The sequence below is a fragment of the Hyperolius riggenbachi genome, chromosome 7, assembly GCF_040937935.1.
Source record: "Hyperolius riggenbachi isolate aHypRig1 chromosome 7, aHypRig1.pri, whole genome shotgun sequence".
Lineage (NCBI taxonomy): Eukaryota > Metazoa > Chordata > Amphibia > Anura > Hyperoliidae > Hyperolius > Hyperolius riggenbachi.
The window spans coordinates 248387299-248402726 of NC_090652.1; the positions used below are offsets into that span (position 1 = coordinate 248387299).

The window sequence follows — 15428 nt, forward strand, 5'->3', positions numbered from 1 at the left end:
AAAAACCGCACCAACTGCCTTTATCTACTAACACATCCTCTAGCAATGTGATAGGCTAAAAAGCTGACATATATACAGTAGAATCCCGTTATAGTACATTCCAAGGGACCAGGAAAAGTAGTTTACAATATCAGAAGTTTCCTGTATCAGAAATGTTCATACTCAAGCACATAAAGTATACTATAGTACTGGATCTTAATTCAGTCAATAATTGGGAGTATTTTTTTTTTTCTTTTCAATCCTTTAGCAAGCGAGCACAGACAATATTTAAGCTGCATCAGAATGCACAGTGCTCAATATGTAGGGATTTGCATGCAGTAATCATGCAACAGCTTTTGCAGGAAGCAAAGGTCTCACCAGTTAATGCAGGTGCAGTATTGATAGTGTTCTCCTCTGACACATTTCTGTGTCTGGATGTTACTGTAGCATTGAAGCCATGCACAAGCTAGTCACAGATGAAGGCAGTTAAAAATCAGGCAGCAGCTTACACGGGAAGCATAGGTATCTTTAGCTATTGCTTTTGTGGTAATCCACACAGGCCCAGAGTAGTGTATGGATAGCAAGCGGGCTACAAATGGCTGCCAGCCCGACCGCTGACTCAGGCTCATGGGTCTCAGACTGAGGTATGATGCATCCGCCCGCCCACTTTCCACTCTAGCCGGATACAGAATATTTTAGTGGTCAAAATACAGGTCTTCTATAACAGAAGTTCTATTATATTAGGGTTTACTATATCAGGGATTACTTGTATATAATTATGGTTGGTCAGGACATGGACATTTAGTTTACGATACTCGAATGTTCCCACAATGCAAAGATGTTCATAGATCGTAAACTACAATGAGAAAGGATAACTGGGTCTCAACCTGGATTTTTTGCAATTATAGCAAAAAGACAGTGATGAACAAATCTCTCTTCTCAGACGTGAGAGTAGATTGATAGACAGGTTAAGTACACTGACTCCGAATGGACTAAATGATGATTTCAGTCTGAAATGCTTTTTATGAACCTGTTATGTCAACCTGCCCCTTTAATTGGTGGTCTCTCTTTACTTAAGTATGTTCTCGCCCCTTTGGGGGTGTGTTTTAACCTTTCATGTGATTTATATGCGAGTTTGGGCTGTATTTGGCAACACTTGATAAAGGCTGTGAGGCCGAAACGTTGTGTGCTCTGCTACTGTGGTGTAAATAAAGCCACAGCTATAATTGCAAAAAAAATCCAAGTTGAGACCCAGTTATCCTTACTCATTGTAGTGCTTTCCAACACCTTTGGTGGATCCCGGTGTTTAACTGGTCGATTTCCTGGTACATGAATTTCCAGCGGTTGAGCCTGGGGGTACTGCTTTTGCCTTATAGATAGGAAACTCTCAGGGCTATGGCCCTGACATCACACTGTGGGAGGAATTTCACCACAATATCAGCCATACAGACGCTCTCGCCATACACTTATAGATTACTATCCGATGTGACAAAGTTAATTATCCTTCTTCAGCCTGAATCTGATGAAAGAGGGATCGAATTCTACCATATGCAGAACATTGATTTTCAGTAGATCTCAGCAGGATGTCTATTGCAAATTAATAGAACCGCAGTGTTACACTGTTCAATGCAGTGCAACACTATTGCCCGTCAATCAACCACTGCTCTTACCCCGCCTTATGCAAATCTCCTGCCCATTCAGTGCTTTTGTTTGATTTTGTTCAAGTATGTTTTTGCTCATAAACATCTACCATGTTTTTCTTGTAGTACTTGTTTTCAGGTTGCCGATTAGCACTGCTCATAGCAGGACTTGACTTGAGCGTTATCCTTTAATCCTTTGTGTCTCCAGGTTTTTTGGTATGATCTCACGGGAGGAAACAGACCAGCTGTTAAGTGTTGCAGAGGGAAGCTATCTAATCAGAGAGAGCCAGCGTCAGCCTGGCACATACACATTAGCATTAAGGTAAGACTAATGGAACTATTGTTTTTATCAGGTTTTTCAACATAATTTATCAATTCTGCTGTGCGGGGCTTCTGGTCTTCAAAGGTCACACAACATATTATGGGGCTGATTGAGTTGGACATCCGTAGAGACCTCCAGGCATCCCCAAACGAGATATCATGAGTGATACAGCAAACTCGTGTTGTAATAAAGTGAGAGTACTTTTAACATTTCCTCCCATTGCTCCCCTATTGGTATTTATGGGTGTAAATTTTTTTTAAATTAAATGATTGTAAGCCTTCGGGCAGGGTCCTCCTCCTTATGTCTCCTACTTGTTCACGCACCTTCATTACCGTGCACTTATCCTATGGATCTGAGTGAACTCGACTTGCCTAATATCCATGTTCCCATCCAGTGACTGACTAATATGACATATGAAGTGGTTTTAGATATTGGAAACCTGGATATTTTTTGAATGTTGACCAACTTGGTGACTAGGTATTATTTGTTTCCTAGAAATGTACAGGTGTCTACATGGACATTGTAGCTTCTCACGATAGACAAGACCGTAAAGTATCTGTTATCCAACACCAATGAGGATTGGCTGATGCAGGATAAGTGTGCTTTGTGGTTTGCACGAGACTCCATGTTAAAAATAGACCCCGTTAATATAGTACTGTACCCCATTCTATATACAAATCATGAACTCTATATTAAATGTTAGAATACAGAAATTGAAAGCATATTATCCCTTTTGGGAACCCTGGGTCCTATAAGCACAGCATATCCCACAAACAGCCTAATAGTGGCCACTAATGATCCAATCTTTTTCATCCAATCTTACCATTTCTATGTAATGTAAGGGAACTGCCTATATTATCAGTTCAATATATTCACTCAATTTACCCTTCCACTGCATAGATTTGGCAAAATTGGATGAAAAAGATTGGATCATTAGTGGCCACCTTTAGAAGTTGGCCTTCACCCATGACTACTGCCAGCAGTTTTAGCTGGTTGGTGGGACTGCTGGCAAGTTGAGTTTTGGATAATCGGGACTCTATGTATACAGTATATGCTTTCTTCAAGGACCAGGAGAGGAACGGAAAGGCCCTACTGAACCCAGAGCCTTACCTCTCCTTAGGCAAGTATCTGGGGTTTTTACCTTTAAGCCGGTTGTCCCACAATCATTCAGAGCAGACATTGCAGCATCTGCTCTGGTGGTCTGTTTGGAGTCTGTAGCAGATGCGTTTCCACCATAGGTTTTTCTATGGAAAATGCGTCCACTTATCTAATTAACATACAGGTCAGAACTTTGCATTCCACTGACTGCAATAGATCCAGCGGATCTGTTGCAAAATGACATATGTGAGCAGATCCTATTGATAACCTAGGATTCCTTGACATGTCAGTTGGCCGATCTGTAAGGCTGGTTTCACAGTGTGACGTTACAGGCGCACGTTAGTGCAGCCTTTAACGCAGCCCACCGCACAGCAATGAAAAATCAATGGGCTGTTCACAGTGCCCACGTTGCGTTACACAGTAACGCTGCGCCATAAGTCAACGTACTGCATGCAGTACTTTGTAAGCGGCAGAGCCGCGTTAGACTGCTTGCACAAGCTCAGTAACATTGGGGAGGAGCGGAGAGCGGCCAGGCACATGGCTAATTAATATTCACTGCACTCAGTGACGTGCAGTGTTTACTTCTTGGAACGGCCGCTCTGTGCGGCGATTGGCCGGCGGGATCACGTGATGCCACATGCGTCCAAGAGTGCGCATCACGGCATCACGGACGCCAAAGTGAGCTGCACAACGCGGCTCACTCTGACGTCCAAAGCAGGGAGCACCAGGCGTTGTGTTAGGGGCACGTTATGCGACCATAATGTCCCCTAAAACGCAACGTCCTGGTGTGAAACCAGCCTAAAACAGACAAAAGTGCCTGTGTTTTTGGTCAAGTGTGAAGAGCTTTAAAAGCAACGTTTAATACTCCAGATAACCACCTCAGTAGGATCTTTAGTGAACTACAGAAATATGAAGCTGGCTTTGATTTTGCTGTTGTCACTATATAAAGTACAAAGTAAATGACAAATCTGCTCTGACGAGTACCGCTCGACACCTACGCTGCTGCACTCTCCAGGGAAATGTATTTTAAACTCTAAAACTTGCGTTCTTAATGGATATGTTTCCAATGGCAACATTGTCTCTGGTAATTTCTTCTATAGCCAGCGACAAGTGCTGACTGTATTGTATGTGACACGTGTCTGAGCAGTGATCACACGTGTGCACCTGTGTCATTGAGGTTCTTATTCCTTCATGTGCAAGTGAAGGGCAGCATTATATTGCATAATCCGTAATCCATACTGGCCATGCTTGTCGCTTTGTGTAAATGCAATCTGCATGCAAAAGTAAGATATCAGTTCTAAAATGAAAATCGCAATTGCCTCACCTAGACAGTGGATTTAATCCTGCTTGGGAATTGGCAAACTACTGGGTTGCATTTACTGGCTCATCACAGTTGTATTTCCCTGCAGCATGCGATTCTTTGTTGCTCACCTTTACATGAATTTGCAACTCAGCCAGGCTAAGCAGTCCTAGCCTTGTACTTGGTCCTGGTCAGCACAGTGGTCCTGAGCTAGATTTTGACTTGGGACGCTGTGGGGTCGATTTATAAAGCATTACCGCATTCAGTAATGCTGAAAACAGCTGATTTTACTGAGCACTTAGGAAAGTGTCAATTCATCAAGGCTGTTCTCCTCTGTCAGAATTAGTGCGGGACTCACAAAACTCACAGAAGCAGAGAGGATTCCCTATGACTCACTGGAGCAGAAGCCCATAGGAACAGCCCCTGTCTCCTGCAAGTGATTTTGATAGGACCTGCAGCCTTCTCCAGTAAGTTCTGCTTTCCTACCCTCCAGGCAGCGTGCAGAGAGAGATGGAACAAAAGACGCTCCCCCTGCCTCCCTTTGGCAGTTTAACTGGTTTGGTTCCTTTTTTAAAAATGCATAGTAGCTAGTGGGGAAATTACCTAAGCAGGGCATGTGTAATGTATCCTGGACGTTCATCTAAGCTGTGGCAAAGAAATCAAATGTTAAAGGACTTACGAGGCCAAGTATAGAAAAAAAAAAAGTTAGCTACCTGCATCAGCTTGTAAGGCACGGAGGACGCCGTCCGCACCCTCCGTGCCGTTCCGATGTGTCCCCGCCGCTCAATAGCTCCCCGAACGGCTGCACAGCTCTAAGGCCAACCCCCCGATCCACGCTACTGTTACGTGGATCAGGGGTTGGCCTTAGAGCTGCGCAGCCGCACTTGCGGCTATGTGGACTGCGCAGCCGCTGCCAGCTCCGGCGGCCATGTTTGTACAGGCTGGAGAGCCCGGGCCGCGCGGTCGGGGACCGTTCGGGGCCCGGGCTCGGCGGGAGGGCTCGGACGGCGTCCTCCGTGCCTTACAAGCTGATGCAGGTAGCTAACTTTTTTTAATTTTTTTTTTCTATTCTTGGCCTCGTAAGTCCTTTAAGAAAGACTAATGGAGACAAATTTAGAGCAAGCAGAGGCAGTATAACAAACATTGAAACGGATGTCAGGATGCCTCTTATTATTGTAATGCTGTCTCTGCACGGAGCAGTATGTAATAACGGACATCTCACACTGCTCTGCTGTTACCGAGAACTGGACTTCTGGAAATTACTGAACTTCTACCGCACCTGTGAAAATCTTGATGAATTGGCACACATAATTCTAAAATACCAAATGTGGTATTCTCCCAACTTATTTGTTTATCGAACAGCCTTGATAAATTGACGCCTATCTGTATGGAGCTTGTATCATCATCTACCATGTATGGCTTTCCTCCTGATACTTAGCTGTCGTCCCGACAGTCCAGTATATGGAGGTTACTGAATTGGTTGTCTTCCGGGAGTACCTGGATGTTCGGATGCAGTAGAAACAGACCATTGGGGGTATCAGAAGTCTGCAGCATGCAATCCATTTTTTTTTCCTGCACCGCAGCGCAATGGCTAATTCGCAGTGACATGCATTAGTTGTAGTTTCGAGGCGTATATTTGCATTGAGAATTCGCACTTGGTGGAAATGGGCATTAAGAAGCAGAATACCATCTACTGAGGAGTAGATAAATAACCTTTAATTTGGTATGCTGCAGGAACTGCAAATAACAAATATATTAATAATCTAATCGTATCAAGTAGTAATAGGATAGAAGAACAGGAAAAAGGGGAAATGCAAAATACAACTGTCTTTCAAAACTAAGACGCCAAAGGAGATGAGCACTATCTGTTGTGAAGTGGTTTAGAGAAGGCTTGGTTACAGCATAACCGTTTTACAAGTCGTTGCACTGTCATGTGATTGAAATGTAATAAAACACTTCACAAGGGGTGGTGCCCATCTCCTTTGGTGTCTTGGTTTGAAAAATCGTTTTCTTTTTGGATATGTAGCACGTTCGGAAACTGATCGCTATACAGCATCGACTGGATACAGGGAGATCCAAGCTCATTTTCACTTGCATGTAATTGTGATGGAGACGAGTGCCGCACAAACTACCATTTCCACTTTGAGAAAAAAATAAATACAAATTTATGAAGCTTGAAAATGGACCAATCGAATCCCACCACTCAAGTGATGTAGTACTGGCAGCAGATTCATAATTTTCCCAAATGTTGATACCGCCAATTGAAGCCATACAGATCTTTTTTGCTAAGATTTTTACCATTCCATTTTTATAATGGGAGAAATAGATTTTATTGTACAGGATTTGAGAAACCAGCTATCTGGCATGTAACTGCTGTATTTGTTATTCTGCTAATGTTCCTTTTGTGCTGCATTGCACTTTGTGGTTCAAGCTGTCTGGTGTAATAATACATTAGGCTGTAAATTGCGGGCTAGTTTCAGCGTGGTTTGCAGTGTGAAATTAGAGTTAATGATATCGCTTGTTCATTGTAATGTTTAATTACATGTGGTTTTATCATTGCACAGTTAGATGAATGCTTTGAAAACAAATGCTTGTTTAAGACCATTGCTGTTCCTTCCTTAGCATTACGCATACGTATCAGATTTTTTTTTCAAGAGCATTAAAGAGGAACTGTAACCAAAATAACATTATGAATAAAGTCCCCGGTTCGAATCCCAGCCAGGTCAACATCTGCAAGGAGTTTGTATTTTCTCCCCGTATCTGCGTGGGTTTCCTCTGGGCACTCCAGTTTCCTCCCACTTCCCAAAAACATACAGATAAGTTAATTGGCTTCCCCTAAATTGGCCCTAGATTATAATACATGCACTACATGATACACACATATGACTATGGTAGGGACTAGATTGTGAGCTCCTCTGAGGGACAGTTAGTGACAAGACAATATACTCTGTACAGCGCTGCGTAAAATGTCAGCGCTATATAAATGCTTAAATATAATAAATACTGGCAAGTGATCTTTGCTGAATGTTTGTTTACTGAGAGTTCTATAGCAAGTACAAAAACCTAGCTGGTCTCCCAGAATGCTTGGGGGGTGGGGAGGGTTGAGAGAAGAGTCCACATAATAAACAGTTTAGGCTAAGCCTCAGTGGGAGGGCGGAGCTACATGCCAATCTACAGCAATATATAGTTTTAGGAAGTGTTTCTGCTATGCTAAAACTCACATACTGTGTTTAATGTAAAAGTGGGTATCGTGATTAATTTACTGCATTCTACTATATGTCGTTACAGTTCTTCTTTAGTATTTTAATGTGAGTATGGCTAGTGTTTTTATATTAACAGTTTGCACGCAGTACAGTTATTTTGGTGAAGATTTAAAGAGGAACTGTCGTGAAAATCTTAAATCTTAAAACACATACTAATAAGTACATTTCTTCCTGAGTAATTACTTCTCTCCTATGTTGCTGTCACTTAAAGTAGGTAGTAGAAATCCGACATTACCGACAGGTTTTGGGCTAGTCCATCTCTCCATAGGAGATTCTCAGCATGGCCTTTATTCTCCATAAAGACACTCCCTAAATAAGATTTATACAATGATGCTGGGCAGCCTCCCTGCTCAACGTACACTTTTTTGGCAGCTGGACGGAGCAACTGTCATTCACTAAGTGCTTTTGAATATAAAGAAAACCCTGAGAACTCCCTATGAGAAGATGGGCTAGTCCAAAATCTGTCTGTAATGTCAGATTTCTACTACTTACTGTAAGTGACAGCAACATACGAGAAAAGTGATCTATGGCTCATTTTACTCTGGAAGAAACACACTTCTTATTTGTATATGTTTACATGTACTTTACATTTTTAAGATTTTTGCGAAAAGAGGTCCTTTAAAAATTAGTGCTGGAGGAGAAGGGTTGGCACGGTGTTTCTTAACTCCTTATTGTCCAGTGCTGCATAATATGTTGGTGCTTTATAAATACAATAAATATTAATGATAATAAGAACTGTGAATTGTCATTGGACAAGGATAATGTTTTTTTTTTACTTTTAAAATGTTTTCATTGTCCTTCTGTGAAGCTGTTCCTAGTGGGTATTAGACTGCCCTTTAGCTGGGGCAGTGTCAGGATTCCTCACCTCTCCTGGACCAGCATCTGGCACATACAGGTACCCATGTGCAGAACTGAGGCATAGTGTCAAGCTGAGGCCTGTGCACGCTTTTGTGGCAGCTGGGTCATCCACACTATGCCAGGCAAAAAACACATATATAAGTACAAAAAGAAGAGAACACGAGAGCCCAATATAGTGTAGTATGTATTGGAAGTTGGAAAATTGGAAGTAAGTAAACGATAATACTCACAAACCAGGGTTACCCATTCAGGCAACCACTGTAAATACAGGTGGGGAGATTAAGACCTGTCCCCGCTCAGGATTAAGACGTCACTCTCTGTAGATCGGAAAGAAGGGGGTAAAACACCCCTCCACCAGAGGTGGACACTGGTATCGCAGAAGGTGAACAGAGGCGTCGACAGGATAAAATATGAAACAGAGGCGCTGGGCATCATCACGACATATCGCTATTTGATACTCCTTGTTATTGCCTGAGGAAGCAGGAAAATACCTGTGAAACGCGTTGCTTTGTTTTTCTGGAGTATGCGAATAAATTTAATCTTGTTGAAAATAGACAGTCTCATGTCTGCTTCGGGAAGGTAAGTCCACCACTACCTCCCTAGCAAGTTTTTAAAACTTTTAGCATATTTTATCCTGTTGGCGTCTCTCTTCACCATCTGCGACACATACATAAGTAGATAACTACTTACTTACTAGCTTGATTACTCTTATTCTTTTAAGTTAGCCAATAAATGATATCATCCTGATTCAAAACGTCTTGCTTTTACTGATGGCTAACATGGTACAATACCCTACTGCTACTACTTGCTTCTGTGACACTGATCATGGCCTGTCAGACCACCCGCTTGTTGCTGAACCTCTACAAGATTGACTACCCAACTACTGCTGAACCTCTGCCTGACTGACTACCTGTACTGTTACTGAACTCTAGCCTGGCCAACCACCTCCCTAGTAGCTTTAGAGCTTTGTCCCAAATTCCCTGTTTGCCTCTCAGGTTTCCTGGACTGTGAGCTGTAAGAGAGGCTTAAAGAGACACTGAAGCGAGAAAAAAAAATTATGATCTAATGATTTTGTATGTGTAGTACAGCTAAGAAATAAAACATTAGGATCAGAGACAAAAGTCCAATTGTTTCCAGTACAGGAAGAGTTAAGAAACTCCAGTTGTTATCTCTCTGCAAAAACGCCATTAAGCGCTACGACTTTCAAAGTCGTAGAAAGGGCTGTCTTCTGAAGTTTATCTCAACTGTCAGTGAAGAATTTTCTTTTTCTCTGCCAGAGGACAGGTCAATAGTTCACAAGACTGCTCTGAAAAAATCATTTAGAATGCTGAGTAGATGTTAAACTGCAAATATTAAAGAATGATGCAATGTTATAAAACAAACTATATAACTGAAAATAAAAATATGAGAATATTTTCTTTGCTACTAATCTTCTAGTAATTATCCGTATTACATAACCAATTCATTATATCATATTTATTTTTTTGCTTCCGTATCTCTTTAAATAGGAACTTTAACCAAGGATTTAACTTCATTCCAATCAGTAGCTGATACCTTCTTTCCCACGGGGGGCGCATATGGCTGGTGTTGTGGTGAAACCCCTCCCACAATGTGATGTCATGAGCATGGTCCTGACAGTTTCCAGTCTGTGAACCTCATTGCATTGTGGGAAATAACTTTTCCAACTGCCAAGCAAGCAGTATCTCCCTCTGTAGATCGCTCCGTAACGAACATTCCGCACAAATCACCTGGCAGGACTAAAGATGTCGCCGCCATTGATCTATTTCAGAATGTAAATCAGGAAGAGGAAAGATTTTACAATGGGTAAACACTGACTAACTAATCTATAAATGAATATTGTAATACGCCCGACGTATGCTTCAGGAGGATGCCGGGACCCACTATGCGGCGGGCTAAAGGCTGCGCTGTCGCAATCGCTGCAAAGGGTACTGCGCAGCCGCGGATCAAGGCGGCGGCCATCTTAGGCTATCTTCATCGATGCGACCCGTTCGGTGGGGTCGGGGCAAGCCCTGGGGGAACGGAAAGGCCTACACTGACGGCAGAACGGAGCGGAGGACGCGCAGGGCGTCCTCCGTGGATTCTGCTCAGAAAAAGGTAAAGTGTAATTTTCTTTGTTTTGGCCTCGGAAGTCTTTTAAGTCGCCAATCCCAAGGTACATGACAAATTAAATGCACAAAGCAGGAAGCATTGTAATTATGGAATAATCACCTTAAGTAATCAGCAAACTAGCACACCAAGTACACTTTTATGCTGTTATTAATCTTGTGGCAAAGGTGGCGCTTTGTCGAGCCAATGAAAGTAAAAGTATAGATCTAAACTAAAGGAAGTATTGAGACTTATGCTTGGTACACACTGTTTTTTTTTTTTTTTTTTCTCATTCCAATAAAACCAAACTGTGCCTAATGTGAAGGGACAGAAGCTGATCTTCCAGGACATAAGAGAGAGGCCACTGTTTTTATTCATTTTCAGCAATAAAGAGGTATTCACAGGGTTTTCTTTGTTTGGCTATATTCTGGACCCGTTACTTTGCTTGTGGTTGCAAAGCACATAAAGCCATGTTGTGTTCTGTCTGTTTACAGTAACTGCTACATTTACCCATAGATATGACACACCGTTTTTTTTTTTTTACAAAGAAACAAATTAGATTATGAATCTGTGTGAGAAGTGCAAGCCAAGCAAAATCTCTCTGCATTCTCTATGAAATCGTTCTTTTAAATTAAATCCATACCATTGCCTGTACATCAATCATGTTACTGGTATAATATCTGCTACCACAGAAATCCCCTGGTAGTATAAGGTGAAACATATCGTGACCAGGCCATTAATGTTTTAGCTGCTCTTGGTTACATTAGACTGATTTGTATGTGTAGCTCTGTGGAACAGAATAAAGTGGAACAGAATAAAGTTGAAAAGGTGCTAGGAAGGGTATAGGGCTGAAGAACTGAGTAATTAAGTACAATTTTTAATCTGTTAAAACGTGTACTAAATACACATGAGAGAACGGTTCTAGAAAATGGACTAATTTTTCCCAGAACGTCATTTCGGACCGCACCCCTGGATGAGACTTGTCTCCCTCCCCACTGTGGACAGGAAACTGTTAAAAGAAGAATTTGCATAAGCAATAGGCAGCCACATATAAGATACTACACCTGCCACAGTACCTCAGTTTAGTTTCCTGTCCCGGACGGGATGCATGGGAGAGGTCTCCAGGAGTGCCATCCATGTCATGCGGCAGGGGCAGCGTTTTCCAGGGCTCCAAGCAGCACTGTTGAGTGAACAGTCGGAGCCCTGCAGCGTGGAGGAGGCTTTTCCATCGGAGGCAGCAACTTTATGCGCGCATGTGCGTGCATTGGAGAGAGTTCACTTCCGGTTGAACCGGAGGTAGTCACACGCTGGCGTCCCGCGTGATCTGAAGTCTGAGCCGGGCGGCAGGGGCCGCGGCGGTGATTAGGAATCGGCATACAGCTGATTCCTTAAGGTAAGAAGCTGATTAAGCATATGCTTAGCCGGCAGGGGCCGCATGCATAATTGGATCAGCTGCATCAAATCAGCAGCACAGGTATAAGTTTGTAGAGTCCATGATGCACTCTGGTTTGTGGCTGGGATCATGGAGGACGCCTCTGGGTCAGCTCCTGCACAATCTGCTGAATCTGCCCAGGATCCCTCTCTGGCAAGTAGATGTGATTATGTTTCTTCTGCTTGGCTGGATGTATGTTATGTATAGAGGGATTTGTCTAATGGCTGGCTATCGTTTATTATGTTTTATACCCCAAAAGACATACGGTAAGACTGAGAAGGTTGAAAAGTCTGAAAAATCTTCTACTCAGTCCAGTCAGCATGGATTGGCAACTCTGAATGGAAATTGTGCCAGTATTGTACAGAGAAGGTCCACAGCAATAGGGAATTAAAGATTCTGCTATTGCTTCTACCGCCTCAGCTGCTTCAGATGGGCCTGGGACTAGTACTGCTATGGCTGATCTACCTGTTATAGCTAATCCATCATCTCCTATGTTGTCTGCACCTGTAACTATGCCTCCTGCTTCCAAGAGACATAGGCCTCTATTTATTGAGCATTCCTGCATGCGGTAATGCTCAAAACAGCTGACTTTACCCACCATTTAGTAAAGTGTGCATTCATAAAACCTGTGTCCGCATGAAAATCTATAATTCCTGAGCAGGTGCGGGAAATTAACAACTTGTGCGGAGATTATCACAACACAGGTCACTGAAGGTTAATTCATAAAAATTAAAGCAGGCAAATGTGAGCAGAGAAACCCTGGCTGTTTAGAGAAGGCGATAAGCCAGCAATAACAGGCAAGCTAATGGAGAGACAGACCTCCCAGGCAGCTGCAGTGAGAGCAGAACAAACTGCATCTCAGAATACCCAGGCTGTGTTTTTAACCCCTTGGGTACCTGTTTTCAGATAAATTTCACATCAGAAAGCCTGCATGTGTAACATTCTTGAAGTTCTTCGAAGCTGCAGCAATTAAATAGATTGTTTAAAAGAACTAGACAGATTCAGGGCAAGGAGAGGCAATTTAAGCAAAAATGCACATGTAAAGGAATGCTGGGGCTGCCTCCTTTACAGTAACTCTCTCTGCACAGAGAAAATGTATCAGACTAGGAGAAAGATTTGAGTAAAACTGACTAAGGGCCTTTTTTTCATTACTCTGCGAGTTACGATTTGATTCTGATCACGAGGTACGTTAAACTAATGGAAACTGCAGCAGCAATTTCCATTAGTGCAATCTGATTGCGATGCGATTTGGACAAAGCACAATCGTCATCCTCCTGCATTGTATGCAATTGAGCTGTACTATAAGTATAGTAGCGCAATCGCATAGTGGAAATTGAAGTGCGATTGGGATCGCAAATGCGGTTGCGATCGCATTTCATAGTGGAAAAGAGCCCTAACCGCAATGTTTTTTTTCCCCTGAATTAATGAAAGACTTACTAATAGGTATTAAGTCTGAGCAGAAATCTTTGACACCTTTGGATCAAATGTATGAGAGTTTGGCGGATCCTCATTCTCGGCTTATTCCAGTCCATTCTACTCTTAAGATTAGGATTAAGGAGTGGGATAATCTAGGAAAAGTTTTTTTTTTTTTTTTTTTTTTTTTTTTTTTTTTTGGCCCAGATCATTATCTAAATGTTTTCTCCTGAAGATCAGGGTTTTGGGGAACCCCGCCTAAATTGGATCCATATTTTTCAAGGGTATCAAACAAAACTGACCTACTTTTTTGAGGATTTCTGGGAAATTTTGAATGATTTCCCTAAAGTTTGGAATGCTTCCAATTATCTAGTGGACGCTTCAGATGATACGGTTAAACTTATGGCCAGAACTACGGCATTAGTTAATTCAGCCAGAAGAGGTGTATGAGTAAAAACTTGGAATGATGACAATTCTTCAAAATCAAGTTATGTGGTGTACCTTGTGAAGGGGGTCTGCTGTTTGAGTCAGACAACCCTCTAGACAGAACGGCAGACACACATTTAAAAAAAAAAAAAAAAAAAAAAAAGTGTTCCTGTTAAAGGAATTCTATCGATTCACATATTTTCAATTGACACAGGAATTGTTTGGGAAGTGTTGCTAAGTACTGGTGTATACATTTTAGTAGCAACCTCTTTGTTTACTGTTATCAAAATGCTTTCAAACTTTACTGACAAAACTGACTCTGAGCCATGAGGAGAGGGGAAATTCCCCTCACACTTGATCAGATAACTCTGTGTAACTGTGTGTGACAGAGAACAGCTGCAACTTCTGTGTCCTGTTTCGGACTGAAGTGTCTGTAGAGAGCAGAGGAAATGTAACTAATTGTTACAGCTTTTCATACTGTTTTTTTTTTTTGCTTTCAGAGTGAGTTTGATATTTGCTTTCTGTAGTCCGATATGCAACTCTGGCTGTGCATTGAAGTAGATACCCCTTCTGCAATTGATTTGTCCCAATATAGCTAATCCTACCCTCAGTAAATTACAGCTTTTGCCTCTGATATTTAACATGAAAGGTAGGAAAATGTTTACACAGCAACTTAGACATTATTTCTACATTGTCATTTTAGAACACTTGGGTATCGATAGTATTCCTTTAAGAAAGGACCTTTTCAAAGTAAATGGTCCTTTTGTCCCTCCATCTAAGAATAAGTCAGATCCCTAGTCCTCTAAGGGCAGGAGATGGGCTCTCTACAAGTCACAGAAGCCTAAGGGCCTGTTCAGACTGCACACGTTTCCAGCTGCGTTTTGGAAACGCGTGCAGAAGGCCAACACGCACGACATCAGACAGTGCATAGAGTGCACTGTCTGATGTTCACACTGCATGCGTTCCGGACCTGTGCGGTCCGGGAACGCATGCTGCACGCAGATTTAGCAAAAACGCGCGGCTGTCCCATTCACTTTTCAGTGATGGGATTAGCCACGCAACGCATGCAAACGCGGATGGCGTGCGTTCGTACGCGTTGCGTTCGTACGCGTTGCGTTCCACATGCGTGGCCGTCCGCGTTTGTAATGTGAACCGGCCCTAAGTCCAACTTCACTTTTACCAAGAAGTCAGATAAGCAATGACGCTAGTATTCCAGTGAGATGGAGAATTGCAAATTTCAAAACATGGCAACTACAGTGCACAAAATATTGGTTATTTAGGCTTCTTTCCTAATGGGACGTTACAGGCGCAGGTTAGAGCAGCTTGTAACGCAGCCCAGCTCACAGTAATGAAAAATCAATGGGCTGTTCACAGTGCCCACGTTGTGTTACACTGTAACGCTGGACGTTTAAAGAAAGTGCATCATGCTGTGCGTTATACACGGTTTTAGCCGCATTAGACTGTTTGCATATGCTCAATAATGTGTGTTTTTTGTTTTTTCTTGCAGGAGAGGGGAGAGTCCGCTGTTGTGGCCAGCCACATGACTAATTAATATGCACTGCAGTGTTAACTTCCTGGAGCGGCCGCTTAT

At 42.4% G+C, this 15428-nt stretch overlaps 1 protein-coding gene across 1 annotated transcript in view; it reads left to right on the forward strand.

Moving 5' to 3' along the window:
- CHN1 (chimerin 1) overlaps positions 1 to 15428 on the forward strand; it is a 160084-nt gene that overhangs the window by 58350 nt on the left and 86306 nt on the right. Inside the window, exon 6 of the mRNA XM_068247020.1 lies at positions 1828 to 1941. Within this exon, the coding sequence (XP_068103121.1) occupies positions 1828 to 1941 (114 nt within the window). The remainder of the gene's footprint in view (positions 1 to 1827; positions 1942 to 15428) is intronic.